This window comes from Cottoperca gobio, chromosome 23 (assembly GCF_900634415.1).
Source record: "Cottoperca gobio chromosome 23, fCotGob3.1, whole genome shotgun sequence".
NCBI classification, from domain to species: Eukaryota; Metazoa; Chordata; class Actinopteri; order Perciformes; family Bovichtidae; genus Cottoperca; species Cottoperca gobio.
Genome location: NC_041377.1, coordinates 1,846,621 through 1,866,689, shown reverse-complemented (window position 1 = coordinate 1,866,689; position 20,069 = coordinate 1,846,621). Strand labels below are relative to the sequence as shown.

Sequence of the window (20,069 nt, the reverse complement as noted above, 5' to 3'; positions counted from 1 at the left end):
CAGATGACAGACAAGCCATTGACATTTCAGTAAAATACATAAATGTGCTTCTTGTTTGGGTTTTTTTATCAGTGGGCCCCAGCTTTGCAAACGTTTTCCTGCCATGAGACACCATTAGAGGCCGGAGCAGTCTCAACCAGCACAATAGTCTTCAGTCAACAGATGGGAAACAGATCGCCCGTCTTCTCGGTGATTTTGTCAGAATTGGAGGTTCAAATATATGTTATGAGTCTCTGCGCTGGAGCTTTTGTAAACATGATGACTTATGCGTGCTGTTTGTCATAACTCTCCGCCTACAAACACTCAAAAATAGCTGAATATGAGCAACAGTCAGTTTTTTTTTATTTCATTTGATAATACTTATACTGTCTGGCTGCTGGATATTAACAACCTTTCTTATAGAGAGCTGAAAAGACTGCCCCCTTTTAATAAATGGCCCCTGTTCCAAATCAATCCATCCATCCAGTAGTTAGTGAGACATGTCAGTTCACTGTGGCTGAAAACAGTCAAATATACATTGGAAATGAAAAGCTTGTGTACTCGAAGGGGGTTCTTTGTGCCTCGAAATTATAATCAGTGCTCTTCCATCTCGTGTCATTATTAGATCTGTTGTAAATCCTCCTAATGCATGTTAGTGCAGCGCCGCCGCATTTCCAGTAAATACATTGTGCCCATTGGTCTTTCTGATGATAATAATAATAATAATAATAGACCAGTCCTTTTTCTTTTGGTACCAGAGGAGAAACAAAGGGAGCTTTTGAATACAGTTTTCATTATCATCCTTTTTCTGTGTAGCCGGTCATTGTTGCAGAGAGGTGTAAGATGCTCCACGCTGCAGGCAGATTGTTTGCTTAAATAAGCCATAGCAGGGAAAGGGCGCGGACAGAGCGTTGCTCTCATAAGCATAACAAGATATAATGTCAAGGTTAATTGACCAACAGGGTCCTGTCACATTAGATTAGTGTGGGCTGCAGGAAGTGGATATAACCCAGATGCAGTATCACACACACACACACACACACACACACACACACACACACATTTAAATGTATCCATCAAATTCTATCCCGTTCATAAAAGCTTTCTGTCAAATGTAAAGTGCTATTTATTACCAGGGATGTAGAGGAGGACAAGTGCAACAGAACTTCTCTTTTGTTGAGTCAGAACAGATGTTAACACGACTGGCTTCCATCTTTATGACATACATTTTGAAGTATCCATCAATGTAAGTGGCAAGTTTATTACAACTTGGGTCTTATTCTCAGAGTGTATAACACGTGGCCCTGCCCTGTGGATGACATGTGTTCTCTGTGAAGTTGATGTATATTGGATGATCTTTACTTGGAGGAATGACTCGTAGACCTACATGTGAATCTCTTCTCTTACTGTCTATGCAATGACCTTAGAACACCGACAGTATCTTTAAAGGATGCAAGACGTCAGCAAGGGAAACTTATCTTTTTGCTAAGGTCGCTGCGCTTTGACCAGCTCAACAATAAGATGGGATAAGCCCTTCTGAGGGAAGCCAGCGCTGTGGTGCATCAGAGCTCTGATCAGTTGGGCTCTGAGGTTTTGTGGCAAATTATATTCCCTGTTCTCCCGCTGAATAGAGTCATGCAACACTCTATGATGCCATTGTTATCTGATGGCATGCCAGGAACACATCCTGTGTTCTAATAAGTAATATGAGTTCAAGAATCCGAAGGGATTGTGGCTTCGACACGAGGTTGAGCTACTAAATCAACTTTGTAGGGTTATTTTCTGTGCTTTGTTCCACACACGGAAGGTCTACAATAAAGTCCAGTACAGTAAATGTCACTCGGCGTCTAACGTACTTTGAATGCCTCTCAGTGCTCTGGTGCCATACTATTTCAATGGCAGTGCTGCGAAGTGATTTCAGCCTTGAGGAACAGCAAACATTGATTTCATCATGCGCAGCCCACCTCCATTTTCCATGCCATGTAGCTCGGCGGAACAAGAGATAAGTGCTGGGAGTTGAAGTGCAGTCTGCATGCTACCAATAATCCCTCTCGCTCTCTCTTTCACGTTCTCACTCCAGTCCTGTGTCTCTAGAGAGAGAGAGAGACTCACACAATGTAGTTAATTAGGGGATGCTTTTATTGCTCTCTGGGACTCAGGTATCTTTAATTAAGGAACACAGAAGTGCCTTTCACTGGAAGACGCACGCGTGAGGGCTAAGATAAGGGCTGGCTTCATGCGTGGAACTCTACTGTAACTGGCTGAATGGCAGTCCATCATAGAGAATAGAGTGACATAAGCACTTTAAAGTGACTTTACCGCGTGTTTGCATTTGTATGTGGGGGGTAAAAGCTGAAATGTGCCTCAGTGTACTCTGAGGAATAAGAAAGCAATGCTCCTACTTTGTCCGAGGTTAGAGGTCACTGGGGTTATATTTTATATATAGAAACTTTGAGTCTCTTTGTATCCAAGCTGTCCGACAGACTACCTGACCCACAGTCACTTCTGGATGGCTCTTTGTAAACTGGTCCCATCCAGTGTCACGCTCCGGGGGCGAGGCCAGAGCTGTAGATCCTAAAGTTATTTTAGAGCATCACTCACTGTTTTTCCTTGGAGGAGAGTGCTTATTGATTTTGTCAACAGAGCATCGATTTTTCTCTCCCTCTCCCTCCCTCTCTCTCTCACCTCGGACCGTGGCGAAGGAACCACAGCTGAATGCTGGTGAGCAAAAACCCCAGAGTGAAATATGAAATGTACTTTTCTGTTTTGATGGGTCTTTTTTAGAGTTTTCCAAATGAAGTCTTCAAAGAACCGGGCTTATTTCATCTGCTGGCTGGTTGGATTTATGACCACCATTAGGTTTCTTGCTAAAAAAGAAAATGACCCTTGACGTGAACACTGTTTTCTAGAGAAGAAGACGGATTCTTTCCTATTTGTTTCTTCAGTATTGCATATTTTTCAGATGTGGCGGTCCAAATGGCCTCAGTCAGAAGGATTCCATTTTGCTTTTCAGAGTAGAAATCACAGATAATACAAAAAAAACATGCTCCTAAAATTGCCTCATTTATCTGTTATTCCTCTCCATTAAAATGAGGGGAGGGCTGCCAGGTGTTTGGTGTCTGCTGAGTGAAATGAAGGAGCCACGATTATGACTGCTGAAGGGAGAAGTCTGTTGCGAGGTGTCATTATTTTCAGTCCACATACACTTTATGTTGTTTCTCAGCTACCCCTCCCCTCCTCCTTCGATGATTGTGTGTGTGGTGTATACTGTAGCTGTGCACATGCACCAGGGAGCATTATCTGTCTGCTCTAGTTGAGATCGGTGTGTGTGTGTGTGTGTGTGTGTGTGTGTGTGTGTGTGTGTGTGTGTGTGTGTGTGTGTGTGTGTGTGTGTGTGTGTGTGTGTGTGTGTGTGTGTGTGTGTGTGTGTTGGCAGCAGGCTGTTAGAGCCGTCGCTGTGTTGTGGAGTATCTGACGGTCTGTAGGTGACCGAGTTGATTGCTGGTTGTCCAATTTCTCCAGTCGGCTCCAAACAGCAGAGCAGCAACATATGTTGGAGGAAAACAACTATTATATGCCTCTTTTAATCATAGAAATATAACTGAGCAGCGTAACATAATTGCATTTAGTTTCCTCAAATTTAAATGTAAAACTGATAATTGACATTGATCCACTTGGTGTCCGTGGCGTCTTAAATATTTTGTGTTTATTTATTTGCAAATATACACGTATACTGAAAGATTTGAAGAAAAAGTTTGAACATCGTGCAGGAGAGGTATGAAGACCTCTATTAGATATCAACAGACATTATTTTATAGATTATATATATATATATTTCCCCCCTGGGAGCCCTGTCACAAACTTGCCCATGTTATGCTAGCAGGCCACTTTGGGAACCACTGGATTAATGATTAAATCTCTCCCACTTTCCCGCAGGCAACTGAATGCACCATCAGGGAGGAGTTGGCTCTTGGCATAAACACACCACAATAAAGTGGCGTTGTCACAAAGTAAAAGAAGTTGTTTCAAGACTCTTTATGACACAAAGTGATTGGTCGGGCACGCTCAGCTCTTTTCACACACTCTGTTTTGACGAGAACATGATTACTGGAGAATTGATTATATGACTGCAGGATCAGATAATTGTAAATTAAAGAGACTCTTGTTACGTCTGTTCTTAAACTTCCACTGGATTGAACTCTAAATGTCCAGGTTTAATTTAACCACTGAGATTGGGCTTTTTTTTCTTCTTCTGCCTTCTGAGAAAGGATTTCATTTAAAACTGTCTGTAAAGAATTCTAAGCCTTAAATCTCAACACAAAAGACTCTTTTCATACTGTTTGTTAAAGGTAATGTAGGAGTAGAGGGCAGGTGAACAATGTGTGTCAAACCCTGTGAATCTGTTTGATTTAACTGCATTATTGGCTTGTCATGGTCGCTTCACTGTTAATGGCTCTTAAGCCCACCCTGCAAAATTACCACCGCTCTCTGTCCCGGCAAGTTCTGTGTTGCCGGTGATTGCCGTGAAATGTCAGCCGCCTGAGAATCTTTTGTCTAAATGGCAAGTGGAAAATGCCAACATCTGTTACTTCCCCTAAATTGGCCGAAGCTGTTCAATCGAGTCTTGTCCTGCTAGTCAGGACCGATCGTGAGGAGTCTGCCACTTCTTGATGGAGCCGGGCGTTTGCTTAGGTGCTGATCCGGTGTGAGCCAACTGTGCAGGCACAGGCGTGTTCCTGCTTTTATCTCCCCTCAGTCAGTTGGTATAATCAAAGTTGTTTTCTTCCCCTGCAAGGTGCAGCAACGTTTTATTTCTCCCAGACGTTTAATGCAAACTCTTCCACGTTTGCTCTTTCCCCCCTAGTGCCATCATGGGCCATTGTCTCCATTGCCTTCGTGGCGATCATTCTGGTGTTAGCGTGCTGCTTCTGCGTCTGCAAAAAATGGATATTCAAGAAGAAAAACAAAAAGAAGGGCAAAGACAAGGGCAAGAATGCCATCAACATGATGGACGTCAAAGATGGAGCCAAAACCGAGGTAAAGACTTTGAACTTGTGTTGCTTAGAATTCAGAAACATATTCCCTCCTACAAGCTAGTTTAATGCAGACTTACTGCCCAAACGTTTGTTTTCGCTGGATCCTCTGTGCATGACATTACACTAGCAGTTAAGGATTATTTGTTGAGTGTTTTTAGATTTTCTGCTGTAACTTTAGTGCTTCTAATGCTGCGTCATTTCACTGCAAATAGGACGATCGTAGACCTTTTTAACGAAATGTCTGCTACTGTACTTATTTATTCTGTATGTCTAATGTATTAATTGTTGCCTAAGAGATTCATACAGTGTTACTTACTGTGATATCTTAAATTAAAACAAGAACTCAGTCTAACTACAGGAGAGTTAATGGAAGACATTTAAATGGCTTCAGATTGAAGAGAGTTTTCCAATCTCTCTTTTTTTTTTCCTCCTACTTTTCGTTCCTGTGAATGTTTCTTTTTGTCATATGAGGACCTGCTCACATGTTGAAGAGTGTGAGTAACGTTTGCCGTGTAATGAAGTGGTATCCACCCAGAGAAATGACACCACCAAACCATAAACAAACGCGACGCAATGTAACGGTACCGAACGGGAAGCAATGAAACGCCGACACTTCAAATTGGAGTTTGCACACAGAATCATTACACCGCCGTCCTCAGGTGAAACCCCCGTCTGCTATCAGAGGTGGATTCAAAATGTAGACACTGTTGTCATACTTCATTACGTTTTGTAGAAGAAAGCATAAGTTCAACGTTATTTTATTATGTAGCAGAGCTTTAACAGCGTGTGCTTGCTAGAGGAGACTTCTCATTCATTTCTAACATTCTGGTTCCTTCTTTATCTTCAAATAGTCATCAATCAAGAACGAATCGTATCGGTCGCCCTAAAACCTCATCTCTGAGATCGGTGAATCTACCATTTGCGAGCGGTCATTTCTCCTGGTGTGCCCAGACTCTGGTGTGTTAACTCCTGTGTGTGGTTGTTTTAATTTGTGTTTCTTCCTTCTATGTCCTCCTTATCTGTGTTGTGTCTGATGACTGTTCGGGATGGTCACTGGCGGTAGGTTCCCAATTGCTGTTGGATCTTCTTAAGCCTGCTGCTCTGATGTTTATTTTTTTAAAGCCTCTTGACAACAACTTACTCCCATAGAACCAAATATATGTAACTATGCATACAGTACATGTATATCTACTGTATATATGTGTGTACGACCTGCATATGCACATATATATGTATGAAAGAAACACTGGGTGCAATGCATTGACAAGGTTGAACCATGCTGATTTGTGTGCCAAGCTAAAGTCTCTCTGCCTTTTGAATCTTGAATTTACATTTCAAACGAGGCAGCGAGCAAACGTAGAATGATTGAGAGGCTCTACGGGTAAATGTTCTTTTGACGTACGGCGGGATTTCCATTCGCATCTGTCAACAGAACAGATCGTGCACTTCCTGGAGCACAGATGCGGACAAATGGGATTAACCTTATAAAACCATATGAATTACACGATTTTACTTCCTCAATCATTTTACCGGCTTCATTTTTCACGTGTCAAAGAAAACCTGAAAACCACTCGATTCGGATTTGCTCCCAAAAGGCAGAGACCAAAGCGGCTCAGCGGAAAATTAAAAAACCAATCAGTGTTGTTCAGCCTTTTGCTTTCACATGAGCTACTTGACAAACTAATAGGAGCAGGGCCTGATGTACATTACAACCCCTTTTACCAACACCTACCCACCCACCGCTGGCATGATGCTTCTAGCTACCATCGGCGTAGGGGATAACATGAAAGCTTTAGGGGTTATGATGACAATGCGACTGTGTCTTGAGGGCGTAACCAGATTTGGAGAATGGGGAACGCGAGAGCACTGGTTTGAACAGAGAATGCTCTGCATGCCTAACGAAAGAGACATCTTGGAAGGCAACTTTTGACGCTGAATGAATGACCTTGAGAGCTAGTCTTTGCCTCTTCAATCGCATGTTGGTCTTAAAACAAACCCCTCCTCTACCCCCACCCCCCCAATGCCACCCCCTGCTACCCTTACCTCAGTGCCAGGCTAGCGAAAGAGCAACTTCACTTCTCTCTCTCTGCCACTTCAGACTCTTCCCAGTTGACATGTGTTTTTGCCAGAGACTTGATCTGCCTGAAATAACATCAAGGGAATTGTCTTACTGTGATCTTTTCCGGAAGCATCTTCTCTCTCCTTCTTTCTGTCCTCTCTCTATGTCTCTCTACCCTACTTTCCCTCTTCCTCTAATGCCTGCCCGTTGCTCTCATCTCTGGCGACCCTTTCTTCCCTTCAGACAGACATACCCAGAGATTGATAGAAAAGCATCATCTGGGGACCAGGTCCGGGGCTTTAGTGCATCACAGAGCATGTCCTGGTGTTAACTGCTATGTTGTTTTAGTGCTTGCTTCCCCCCCCCCCCCCCCACCCCCGTTTTCCTCCTTACACACCATAAAACAAGTGGCAGCTTTTACAGGAGTAGGTCCACTGGCAGGACCTGGGCGGGGAACGGCTGGCTGGTTGCTAGCACCAGCGACAAACGGGCGACACTGACTCTTGGTGGGTGTCTCCTTCAGGCCTTGAAGGATGAGGAGGATGCAGAGACAGGGCTGACTGAAACGGAGAAAGAGGAAGAGCCCAAGGAGGACCAGAAACTGGGCAAATTACAATACTCCCTGGATTACAATTTCACAGAGAACACGGTAAGGATCTGTTCTCCGAATCTCCCTGTGTGTGTCGTTGTTGCGAACGGTCCTCCTTCGTAAGTATGGTCACACCCAACTTCTGAGGGGGTCCAACTTTTCATCTCTCCAGAGATTAAACAGGACCCAACCCAGGTTTTGCACAACATTCAACCTTATGTTTGCGTTACCACTGCTGTGAACACGGTTTGGCCACTGAAGCTTGAGAGCACAGGGATGTCATGGTGGTGGAGTTTGTGCATTCGCTGCTGAGCCTTGTAAAAGATACAGTGCACTATTGGGAGTTAGTTTGCCTCTGATTTTGTTTTCTTCTTTCTACATGATTGAAAACAGACCCTGCAGATACCCATCTGCTTTATTTGTTCCAGCGGCTGAGTTTAAAAAAAAAAAAAAAAAAGCAGAATGAGGAAGCACATCAACTTCCTGGCGGCAGATGTTGTGTGACAGATAATAGACACGGTGCGTGAACACAGTGCTGTCCCTCACTGGGCTAGCTAACTCCCCATTATAAACAGAACTGACAGCTAGAGATTAGACAGCAACACTGCCCCTATACACACACACACAGTCACACACTGGGATAAGAACATCTCCCTTATCTACACAATAAAAAACACTTTGATCGCACAAAAATGTTCCAATTCAGTTCCCTCCAGAAATCAATCTGTTTCAGACTTAACCTGTGCAATATTCACCGATGCTCAGACTGTAGACTCACAGACGCTAATAACATTCAACACCAGTAGTGTTCAGTCATCCAGGCCCTTATTTCTTTTAGAGAAGTATTGAGTCATTTCATAAAAAGGGATATTATGCGGACACTATTACATTTCACAGAGATCCGTCATGTGGTGGGAGGCACCGACAGGTCTCTCTATGAGGTATTTGAGGTTCTTGATTACGCTGGTAATAAGCTCCACTGTGGAGCCAAAGTGTAATGAAAGGATGACAGTTTTCACACTTTGTGACAGGGACCCGGGAGAAGCCGAGCTTGGCTCATTGCCACTGTGGCTGCCTTCTTGAAGTTAAAGAAGCAGCCGCTCATCCGACCCACTTTCAGTCACGGACACGTTTAAAGGAAACGTTTTTAGGCTTTGAGGCTCGTGCAAATCAATGTGAGCAGCACAGAACAGCTTGAAGAGAACTAACACAGGTGTATCCGTCTATCGGTATCACCAGTTACCTATCAACGTAAGCTCTTTGCCGTTATCCCCAGTAGCAGTAATGGTCAATGCTCGAGGGGAGGGTTATCTATTGCCACCTTTGATATGGACGAAGAGACGAGATATTGACAGGTAACAGTCAAATATGTTCTCATTGAATGCTTTTTTTGGCCACCATCATCCAATATAAGTGTTCTGTCTGGGGATAGGGTTGGGAAATTATATTTAGTATCTTTAGATTTAGGGTTTTAATCAGATTTGTATCCAGCTGGTTCTTTAGATATGATATGTCAAAGGGGAAGGAGCCTGTTTGAGTAAAGATGCTCGTGAACGTCTGGAACTTAAACCTACTGTCACCAATGAGCTACACACATGTATTTACACCAATTTGTCTCTGTTTAATTGTAGCATCTGTTTCACATTAAGCTCTCAGAAAATGTGCCTCATTTAAGATCTGGCCTTGAGCACTATTAAATTCTGCATTATAGGGATTAGAAAAGAGACTTTCCGTCGATGGCCTATCAGATGTGTCGGTGTGGAGTGTGAAGAGACGTGCAGATTAATGTCAGGTCCTCGTGGCAAAGACTCTCAGCTTTGTTTCTGTCTGTTAACCACCACAAATGGCTGCTTCCCCTGGTGTTGATGACTCCAGCTTTATACACTAATGAGACAAACGGTTTTGTAAAAGATCCAAATCACTCAGGGAGCGGCGATGCGGCTACATCAGGCAAATACACAGCAAATGAACCACAAAGAGCCGCCTCAGCACAGCGGGAAGGGAAGTATGTCATTCCTACTTTCAACCTCATTACCATATCCATTGCTCTAAGACCAGGCCTGTTGTATTGTGTCCAGTCAGAGTATTTCTTTTCATTTAGGAAACATACAAAGCTTCCTCAGTAAATATTAGTCAGGAAAAGGACTATTGGTCTTCTTTGGAAGTGTGTATGTGTAAGTGAAGCGGTCACAGCAGAGCCATGATGCATTCGGGACAAAGCCGTCCAAGATAAGCTGCCAAGGGCTGAATCACCATCCTGCACCCATTCTGCTCCGCGTGCTGCTCACTGGACTGAAGAGTAACACACAAGCAGAGAGGGGTTTGTACCAGCAGCCTTCTGCTTTCATGAGTCCTTAGTTAAACACAAACACACACACAGATGTGCAAACACACAGCCAGCAGGTGTTTACTTTAGTTTGACTCTCAAAGGTGTGATGGTCAGGAGTTAGTGCTGAAATAGTAAGTTATTGGATTGTTAGAACTATACACGGCAACATGATTACAGAAAACAATAAATGCCTCTGAGAGGAGACGCTGTGTGCACCATCCACACGAGGCGTAACCACTCTTGGACTCATCATGACAGATGTAGGGGGAAGCCTCTGAGTGTGTGACACAGGAAATGTGCTGCTTTTGACACGAGTCCCCAGCCGCTGAGAGGATGCCTCAGAGCTTACTCCATTATATTCCATTTTTCATAATCTCATGCCGTCTGAATTTTGGTGTTTGGTGTTAAATTGGTGCGTAAAAACGCAGGAAATGAAGTGTTTTCCTGATAAACAGGATGTGGGTTTAATGTTTTTCACGATTCTTGTGGCATTTATTTTTGTATAAATGATGTACAAATGTAATAATGTGATTAAAATACACACATACAAGGAATGAACAATGGAATGGTCGCAGCTGGACCATGTAACACCATATTACTCGCTTATTGTAACTGAAGGCGGCTTTCCAAAAAGTCTTTCACTTAACCCAATTCTGAGAGAATTAGGATGAATAAGTGAATTAGAGAAAAGCTCCCGAGACTCACAGTTGGGGACTAAATGAAATTTGAGGAAAAAAAAGATCTGGGTTATGCATAAATTTACTTGAAGCGCTGTCTGCTTGGTTTGATTTTGAGCAACGGTATTCTGGGAAAACCTTGTCTTGTGTTGCTGTTGATAACGTCAGCTGTGGAAAGATACAATTAGCTGAAGCGGCAACCACGTCCTGCTCTTATCTCTCCTCAAGCACCAGTAAAGATAGTGTGACATGCTGTCTGCCGCGGACTTTTGCTGATTGATGGGTGGAAATCAGAAGGACAGCATGCAAGGATTAATTGCTACACTCAAAATCCAAGTGCCTCTTCACAGCATTACATTTAAGTTCAGGTAAATGGCAGCTAGAATAATTGTACGTCTGTTATTTACCCTCTGAGGTGTGTAAGTAGTGATCGTGATACTCGCAGTCGTAGAAGTTCTATTTATGTCAAAGGGGCTCCATTGAACTCATAATCTCATTTCAGTGTTTGCAGAAAATGTTGTGCATAACCTGGGGAGCATTTAATTACTCGAGCATACTCCATACTTGGTCACGTGCGATGTTTGTGAGTGTACATGTGTGTGTCCATGTCATGAAGACCTTTCCCTACTGGAATCTCACCACCATCCAATGCAGATCTGTCCATGCCGTGGCAGACAGATGGTGTATAAAGACAGTGTATTTAACCTGCTCCATGTTAAAGACACTGGGGTAGTCGGTAGAAATAATCTCATTAGTGAAATTAAACATTAATGTGTGGAACCAAATAGCCAGCGTTCTTAAAGCTGAAGCGTTAGATGGAAGTTAGAACTGATTTAAAATAGAAACTTTAATGACGATTGACGAACTCTGGTCCGAGAAGCTCCGCAGGCTCGTTTACTAGTTTAGCTTTCTAGCTTTGTTCATGCTGGAAGGTCTGCCAGGCTGTCTAACCCAGTAGCCTGTGACCTTTGTGAGATCAAATGTTGACTAAACGATCAGAACTCAAGGTCCACTGAGAAGCTTTCTACAGAACTCTCAGATGCATCTCATGACCTTTATCGGCAGAAGGAGTTTGCATTGTTTAGTCAAACTACTGATCTATTACAGGTGTATTTACCTTGATTATTTGCCAACAAACTATTTGCCTTATTGTGATTACCAACTGTTTCCTACTGTTTTTATCTACCACTGTGTTACTGGTACCACACAGTGAACTGATGCAGCTGTAGAACCCCATGGCCGAGCGCCCTGCTCAGCCTCCAGATTGCTGCTTGATGGCCGCCTGATAGGAAGTTGATTGACTGACTAGCTGGGCCTCCTGAGAGGCCTTTGAATAGAGATTCTGACAGGCAGGTCAATCAGCCTCCCGGCCCCCTATTGTGGGTATCAATTATCCACCTTATGTGAAGAGAAACAGTGCTCTCATTCCTACTGACACATCCTGACCTTTACGAACTCTTCAGGCGCTGTCAGGCTCTGCACACATAACCTTCTAATATCGCTGCCACATCCCATAAAAATGACACTGAATGCTCTTTTATGAACAGTTGATTGCTAGCGATATCAAAACACAAGAAAGATCCAATGTTCCTTCGGCTCTTTGAGATCAAGAGATTCACTTCTCTTTAACCAATATGTGGTGTGTCTGTAAGGATGTTGGTGTGATGAAGGTGCAAGTTATAATGACTTGGACGTCCCTCACTTGTTCACCCTTCGTGTTCCTCTTTTAGCTCATGGTGGGGATCATCCAGGCCGCAGAGCTGCCTGCTATGGACATGGGGGGCACATCTGACCCATACGTCAAGGTTTACCTTCTGCCGGACAAGAAGAAGAAGTTTGAGACCAAAGTCCACAGGAAGACCCTCAATCCTGTCTTCAATGAGCAGTTCACTTTCAAGGTACACCTCACAGGACACTTCACCTCACAGGACACTTCACCTCACAGGACACTTCACCTCGCAGGACACTTCACCTCACAGGACACTTCACCTCACAGGACACTTCACCTCACAGGACACTTCACCTCACAGGACACTTCACCTCACAGGACACTTCACCTCACAGGACACCTCACCTCACAGGACACTTCACCTCACAGGACACTTCACCTCACAGGACACTTCACCTCACAGGACACTTAGGACACTTCACCTCACAGGACACTTCACCTCACAGGACACTTCACCTCACAGGACACTTCACTTGCTCAAAAGCATTTGCTCATTTCAAAACACTTTTGTTTTGTAGCTGGAGGTCTTTTGGTTCCACTGACAAACTGATTTGCATTCATCCATGAACACTGGGAAGGTGTGGAGACACTAACCAGCTGGCACATTACCAAGCTTCTGACACACAGTTACACACACACACACACACACACTGAGGCTCAATGTGATTGGGATTAGCACAGGCAGACGCACCGCTACACCCTGGCCTCGCCTCGGCCATAATAGATGCATGGCTGCCGCTCAGCAGTTGGGAAAGTTGTGTTATTCATCCGACAGTGAGAAGCGCAGGTGTTTGGTGTTTAGTTAAGCACAATGTGATGTGATATCCTTTTTAATACAAGGTTTATTTTAGAGTGTGGTTTCCAAAATACCTCAATCCAAATCTGTGGGAGTAAAAAACATTATAAGAAGTGTCAACATGTCAAAGACGAGCAGGGAGTCATCTTACCCTCGCTCTCTTTACTTGTGTTGTAACAATGAAAGGCAATCAAGGTTCAAAAGGTGCGCACCTGTGGTTCACCAGGTTGGGCTGATGACGCAGTCTGTCAGGGCGGGGGCTGGAGGAGGAGGGATTGACACACACACACACACACACACTTGGCAAAACCTTTGAAACTCATCATTTTGATCTAATACAGTACAACGATACAGCAACCATGCTCAGCCAACCTTTAATCACAACATATCTGTCGTTGGACAAGCTCTAACTGTCTCTAGAAACTTCTGCCATTGTTGAAATGGGTGATATTTGGTGAGCCGTCCACGCCGGCCTGAGGTGTAGTGAATACTGTAACGCCTGCTCTCGTCCTCCGCAGGTCCCCTACGTGGAGCTCGGTGGAAAGACACTGATAATGACGGTGTACGATTTTGACCGCTTCTCCAAACACGATGCCATCGGCGACATCAAGGTGCCCATGAACAAGGTGGACTTCAGCCACGTGACAGAGGAGTGGCGGGATCTGCTGAGCGCTGAGAAGGAGGAGGTAAGACCTAGAAGACCTGGGCGAGAGTGCAATCACTGCAGAGGAAGTGAGTAGGTCTGAAATCATTATGTGACACCCGGCTCACATTTGTACATGTGGCAGCTGCCGTTTCAATAATAAGACTTCTGTGTTATTGGTGCTTAAGCGTAAGTGATATCACATGATTACTTTTGCTTTGTTGAGCAAGCCAATTGTGCTGGAACCACAAATGTGATGCCGCGGCTGAAGTAATTCATCTCTCCTGGAAATGTCACTTAATCAGATGTCCACACTTCCCCTTCAATTAATAGAAGTGTGACTTTCCAGGCAGCAGTTCAGGAGATTCAATTTTCATGGTAAATGTCATGGCGTACAGCACATGTTGCCAGGGGAACCTCGTTTTTAGCATTACGGTGGTTAGATTTAAAGGTTAATTATGGAGGTGTCGGGTGTCTGGAGGTGTCGTTGGAGTTGAAGGGCATTACTCCACTTCTTAGCGTTTGGCACCTGACACGTTTACGCAAGGCTCGAGACACTGGCGCGCTGCCGGGCAGTATATATAGACTTGCTGTTGAACTCCCAGGTCACCTGTTATTCAACTTAACTCTGGAAGTTGCCATACAATACATCATTTGAGATTATAAACGTGCTACAGGTGAGAATAAAGGCAGTAAGGTGACAGCGTGTTCGTTGTCTGTGCTGTATTGTTCATTATAAGACAGCTGGCTCGCATGATGATGACGAACCTTGTAAACAGCTTGTCCTGCAGACCGTTTGGAATATTAAGTATATTAGGGAATATTGTGTATGCTTATTTGCAAAACATTGTGTCTGTTCATCTTTTTCATTTTCATTGTGATCTGCATTATGTTCAAGACAGTTGCTATAAATATATAATTACTGTGTATATTAGACTTGCACTAAGATATTGTGTTCAATGTTCCTTATTTTCATTTCAAATCAATAATGCAAATGTTTCCCGCCCAGTAAAACATTTCTTCTGCCACAGTTTCTCTATAAGCGAGAGACATTTCACCATCAACCACTGAATTATGTATGTTGATCTTTCTGTGCATATTCTACACGCAAAAGCAATTACAAAAATCTATCGTATGTAAATTGTTTGCATACATGCACCGTTCCTCCAAACACTGTAATTACCGTAAACAACTCTGTGAGCCAGTGTCGACATACTTTAACCTTTGACACTTTCCCATAGACGCACTGTCATCATTAAAAGTTCTCCCGTGTGTGTGTGTGTGCAGAGCAGAAGTACATGAACACCATCAACACGTCGAACAGAGCTTCAGATTTGGTTGACTAAACAATCTCTAACGTGCTTTTGAGGGGAATTTATGAGCCTCTCAGTGAGCATCTGCTGTGAGCGTGCGATGCGGTGCGTTTGGATTTAGTAGCAGTTGTTTGAATTCTCACCTCTGCGATGTCTCCGCCTGTCCAACAGCAAGAGAAGCTCGGCGATATCTGCTTCTCTCTGCGCTACGTCCCCACCGCCGGCAAGTTGACCGTGGTCGTCCTGGAGGCCAAAAACCTGAAGAAAATGGATGTGGGAGGCTTGTCAGGTGAGAACAATGAGTGTGTGTGTGTGTGTGTGTGTGTGTGTGTGTGTGTGTGTGTGTGTGTGTGTGTGTGTGTAGTGTGTGTGTGACAGGCCTTTTGTCTGTAATTATACATGCACCGCAGCGCACACTTCCACAACCCTCCGTGGTGGGGTTTTAACAACCACCCAAACACATCACCGCTCACGATCACACACGCACCAGTGGTGCAATGTAACTAAGTACATGTACTCTTCTTGTAAAGTTCTGTACTTCAGTCCCCCCCCCCCCCCCCCCCCCCTGCAGCACTAATGAAGACAATGCATTAAGAAAAGACAGAACAAGCAGTCAGAGACACATCGCTGCATCAGGATCAATCGATGACATTTATCACAATACAGTCAAGTCTGAATAGTAAGTCTGATGTCATGGTAACGGAATGTGCCACATGTGAGGGCCGAACAGGGGTGGAGATCCTCGTGCATCCAAACAGAGTCGTGACTGGACCAAACACAAACAGCACGGAGTCAGTTTCCATCAGACAAAGAGACAAACCGGCTTGGTGGACGTCCCCGTGTCTGTCCCAGGACGGTCACCAAGTCTTTTTCTTTGTTTCCCCCGTAAAGGTTTGAATGTCGTACAGTGAAGAATTTATATTTTACAGCTTTATGTTCTGCTCTATTATAAGACAAGCACACAAAGGCTCACGGTAAGTCTTACACGGCACTTTGGAAACCTGCTGAAAGCTATATTTTGACCCAATATAATAAGAAATGTGTTCCTGTCGGGGTGTGAAAGCCTCGCCGGCTTCTGGTTTTTCTTATGTCATATTAAATGTATCAGATTTTTGTCTAGATTGTGGTCACACAGTGACATGTAATATTTGTGTTATTACGCCGTCTGTAGGTGCCTTAAATAACATCCCCACAAACATCCAACATTATCACAATGAGGTTCATGTGGAATATTGATCCGTTACACAATTATCTAATCATTTCATTTGATTGAAATTCTCTCTGCAATGGCACTTAGACTCTGTTATTGTATTATAGACATACATAAAGCTTTTCATAATGAGTCATAAAGTCAGGTATCTTAATTCCTCATAAATGTCACTCACTGACTTTGTTTCGCAAGTATCATAGTGTAATAATAATAATTATAATTTTCTTTTGTAATGATTATAATCACTGTTCTGATGCATTATAATGGGATTATAAGTGACTTTAGATTCCTGAGGTATAGGCAGATTTAATGCATTACGAGCTTCATTTTAAGTAGAGTGACGTATTATAGACGCGTCATAGAAAGTGTTATCGGTGTTTCAAAGTAAATTGATTTGACTTTACAAAACGTGATTAACAACAAATCCTTCTGCATTGACTTGCCAGTCATTTCAGACACACTCGGGTGCACACACAGACACACAGAGCTCTACATGCACACACTCAGGTGCACACACAGAGCCTGACATGCACACACTCAGGTGCACACACAGAGCTCTACATGCACACACTCAGGTGCACACACAGACACACAGAGCTCTACATGCACATACTCAGGTACACACACAGAGCTCTACATGCACACACTCAGGTGCACACACAGACACACAGAGCTCTACATGCACACACTCAGGTGCACACACAGAGCTCTACATGCACATACTCAGGTACACACACAGAGCTCTACATGCACACACTCAGGTGCACACACAAACACACAGAGCTCTACATGCACACACTCAGGTGCACACACAGAGCTCTACATGCACACACTCAGGTGCACACAGAGCTCTACATGCACACACTCAGGTGCACACACAGACACACAGAGCTCTACATGCACACACTCAGGTGCACACAGAGCTCTACATGCACACACTCAGGTGCACACACAAACACACAGAGCTCTACATGCACACACTCAGATGCACACACAGACACACAGAGCTCTACATGCACACACTCAGGTGCACACACAGACACACAGAGCTCTACATGCACACACTCAGGTGCACACAGAGCTCTACATGCACACACTCAGGTGCACACACAGAGCTCTACATGCACACACTCAGGTGCACACACAGACACACAGTGCCTGACATGCACACACTCTGGAACACAATAAGCTGCCCTCTTTCCCTCCCTCCCGCCTCTCCTTTGACTTTCTTCAGTGGTTTCATTTTAAATTCCCCGGTGTGCACATCCCTCCTGCCTCGACTCTTTCTGATGCTATTACCATACACCTGGGTCCAGTAGCTTTCTGCCTGACAGCCCAGTCAGTATCATATTCTTTCAGTCCATCTACAGCCTAAACCTTCAGCAGTACAGTAACATGGTGCACATTAAGAGCTCACAGCTCCCTTTCATCTACCAAACCAGCGCAAGCAGCCATTCGGCACAAAGAAACCTTCCCCAGCTGCCATTTTACGCTACTGGCATTAGCACTCACCTGTGCTCATGTGCATGGACTAGAAAGGTTTTAATCTGTTCACTTTGAAGGCCTCTCTTACAGAGGAGAGGAACAGCAGAGAAGCCAGACACTTTGACACATACTGTATGTCACATTTAATTGGAGCATTTTATACCCGTGTGCACTGGTCTGTGGGTTTCAGGGTGAATCATTAGCATAAAGTGTATGTTTCTAATTACACACATCCAGTTTATACTCTAAATTACAGTTTGTGTTTTGATTTTCGTTAGCTGCTACTGCTTTTCTGCTCTGAGAATGGACTTAAAAGTGAAGCAGATGGATGAAATAATGGGCAGGTCTGTAATAACAATAATTAGCCTCCATCCACGGGGCGTCTTAAGGAGGAGGACAAGTAATTGATGGCCTGGGACCAGCCTTCTCCTCTATTGTTATCCTGTTTACCATGCCTAATTATGGCTCGCAGAGGAAGATGTGGGTATTATCATTAACCAATGTATAATCAGAAATAATTCTTTTGATTGGCTCCTCATGAAACATCCCTCCAAATCTACCTCCGTGCTGCATCTCTCACAAAATCAGACTTTGTTCATATTAGTTTGAGTTTTGGTTTTGGTGCGCTGATGCACCGTGCTGTTAAGCTGTCGTCTAAAAATAATCCCGGTCTCATTGCAGACACGAGGATTTCCTGTCTCCACCACAGCATTACAGTACATATCCATTATGTTGAGTCGGAGGCAATCACATTTCAAAGAATCTTAAACTCCAGTGGGCGGTGCACTTAACAAGTCATCAACGTGCGTTTCAACCGCCCACTGATGTATTGTGTTCTTTTGATCTACGCTGCAGAAACTATTTCACTTATTGTCTTTTTAAAATGTGTTCCAAGCTCCTGTAGTGTGTCCCTGGCATGGGGCGCCATTAAAGGTGAGTCAGACTCAAAACTGTGTCGGGCACAAGGGCTAAGTGTCTGTACGCGACATGCGGGTTTATAGAGGGACCATCCTCTTTGTACCCCTGAAGACTTCCCAGAGGGCTGTGAGGCGGCACATAACCAGGGCCCACAGTGGGGGGGGGGGAGGTTATCAAAGCACACAGGCGCCGGTGTAAAGCAACAGGCCAGAGGGATCGTTAAGGTGATGAACGGGACGGGAGAAGGAAGCGATTTGAAAGTGATTAGGGAACTCAAAAGGTATTTTGTCAATGTCTATTTGTTCCAGAGCTTTGTGCACGCTCAGATGTAGATAATGAGAAGCAGATGAGTTACAGGAGGACTTCTCTGCCTTCAGGTAATTAAGATCGTCATTGTACAAACGAGACGACGACACAAAGAGAAGAGTTCCAGTGTAAAATTGTGTTCGTGTGCTGTTCGGCGCTGATTTGAGTGTGTAAAACTAGACTGACAGTTACCCCTGGATTCACCCACCGTGGCAAATCCAAAATGATGGGAGGAAAGCTAAGATGACAGCCAGGCTATATTTAACCCTGCTTGCATTGGTGTTCATTTGCCAGAACTCTTGCCAGCTCCCGCGGTGGCCACGCTCGATGAACACGGAAATATTTGAGGAAGAATCTAACTCTTTGTTTGCTGTGGTACGTTCGGGCACATAATATATAGCGAAGCTTCGACAGAATAATCCAAATGAGTGACAGCTGGCAATTATGAAACACAACCTGTAAGTAACCACTTTAAAATGTGGATTCAGATTTAAAAAAAACATATTTTTTATCACTTAATGATAGAAAATTGTCCAAGATTAGAGGCTCGCAAACAACATAACAACCCATAAAGACTGCAAATGACATAAAAACAAAACATACCAGACATAAATACGAGCAGATTAGCATTAAGAAGTAGTGAAAGTCTATTTGGCCTTGTTTGAAATTGATACTGCAGTGCTAATAAAAGTTCACTCATCACTTATCCAGAAACCTGCTTGGAGCCTCCTGGGGGAAATGTATGGACCGCTGATAGAGCATCGCCTCATAAAACCATGGCCGAGATCCAGCACTCAGATGAGTAACCCTCAGGACGGCGAAGTCGAGCCTCTCTGCTGTACACATATGTGAGGCAGCGCTGTCGCATCAGGAGCGCTGCCATTCATCCATGAAATGGGACAGATTACATCCGTCTGGGATAAGACGGTAAAAAATGGGCCGGATATGAGGAACGGCGAGCCTCCAAAATACTCAATAATGCCAAATTCTCATCTGCCGG

The 20,069-nt window shown here is 44.0% G+C and overlaps 1 protein-coding gene across 4 annotated transcripts in view; it reads left to right on the top strand.

The window, feature by feature from the left end:
* The window catches only part of syt1a (synaptotagmin Ia), a 119,891-nt gene that overhangs the window by 91,392 nt on the left and 8,430 nt on the right, over positions 1–20,069 (top strand). For 3 of the 4 annotated variants that reach the window (XM_029461594.1, XM_029461593.1, XM_029461592.1), the window contains 5 exons: positions 4,844–5,016; positions 7,598–7,723; positions 12,400–12,567; positions 13,713–13,880; positions 15,322–15,439. In XM_029461594.1, the coding sequence (XP_029317454.1) occupies positions 4,844–5,016; positions 7,598–7,723; positions 12,400–12,567; positions 13,713–13,880; positions 15,322–15,439 (753 nt within the window). The remainder of the gene's footprint in view (positions 1–4,843; positions 5,017–7,597; positions 7,724–12,399; positions 12,568–13,712; positions 13,881–15,321; positions 15,440–20,069) is intronic. The other variant, XM_029461595.1, reaches the window with a different exon arrangement.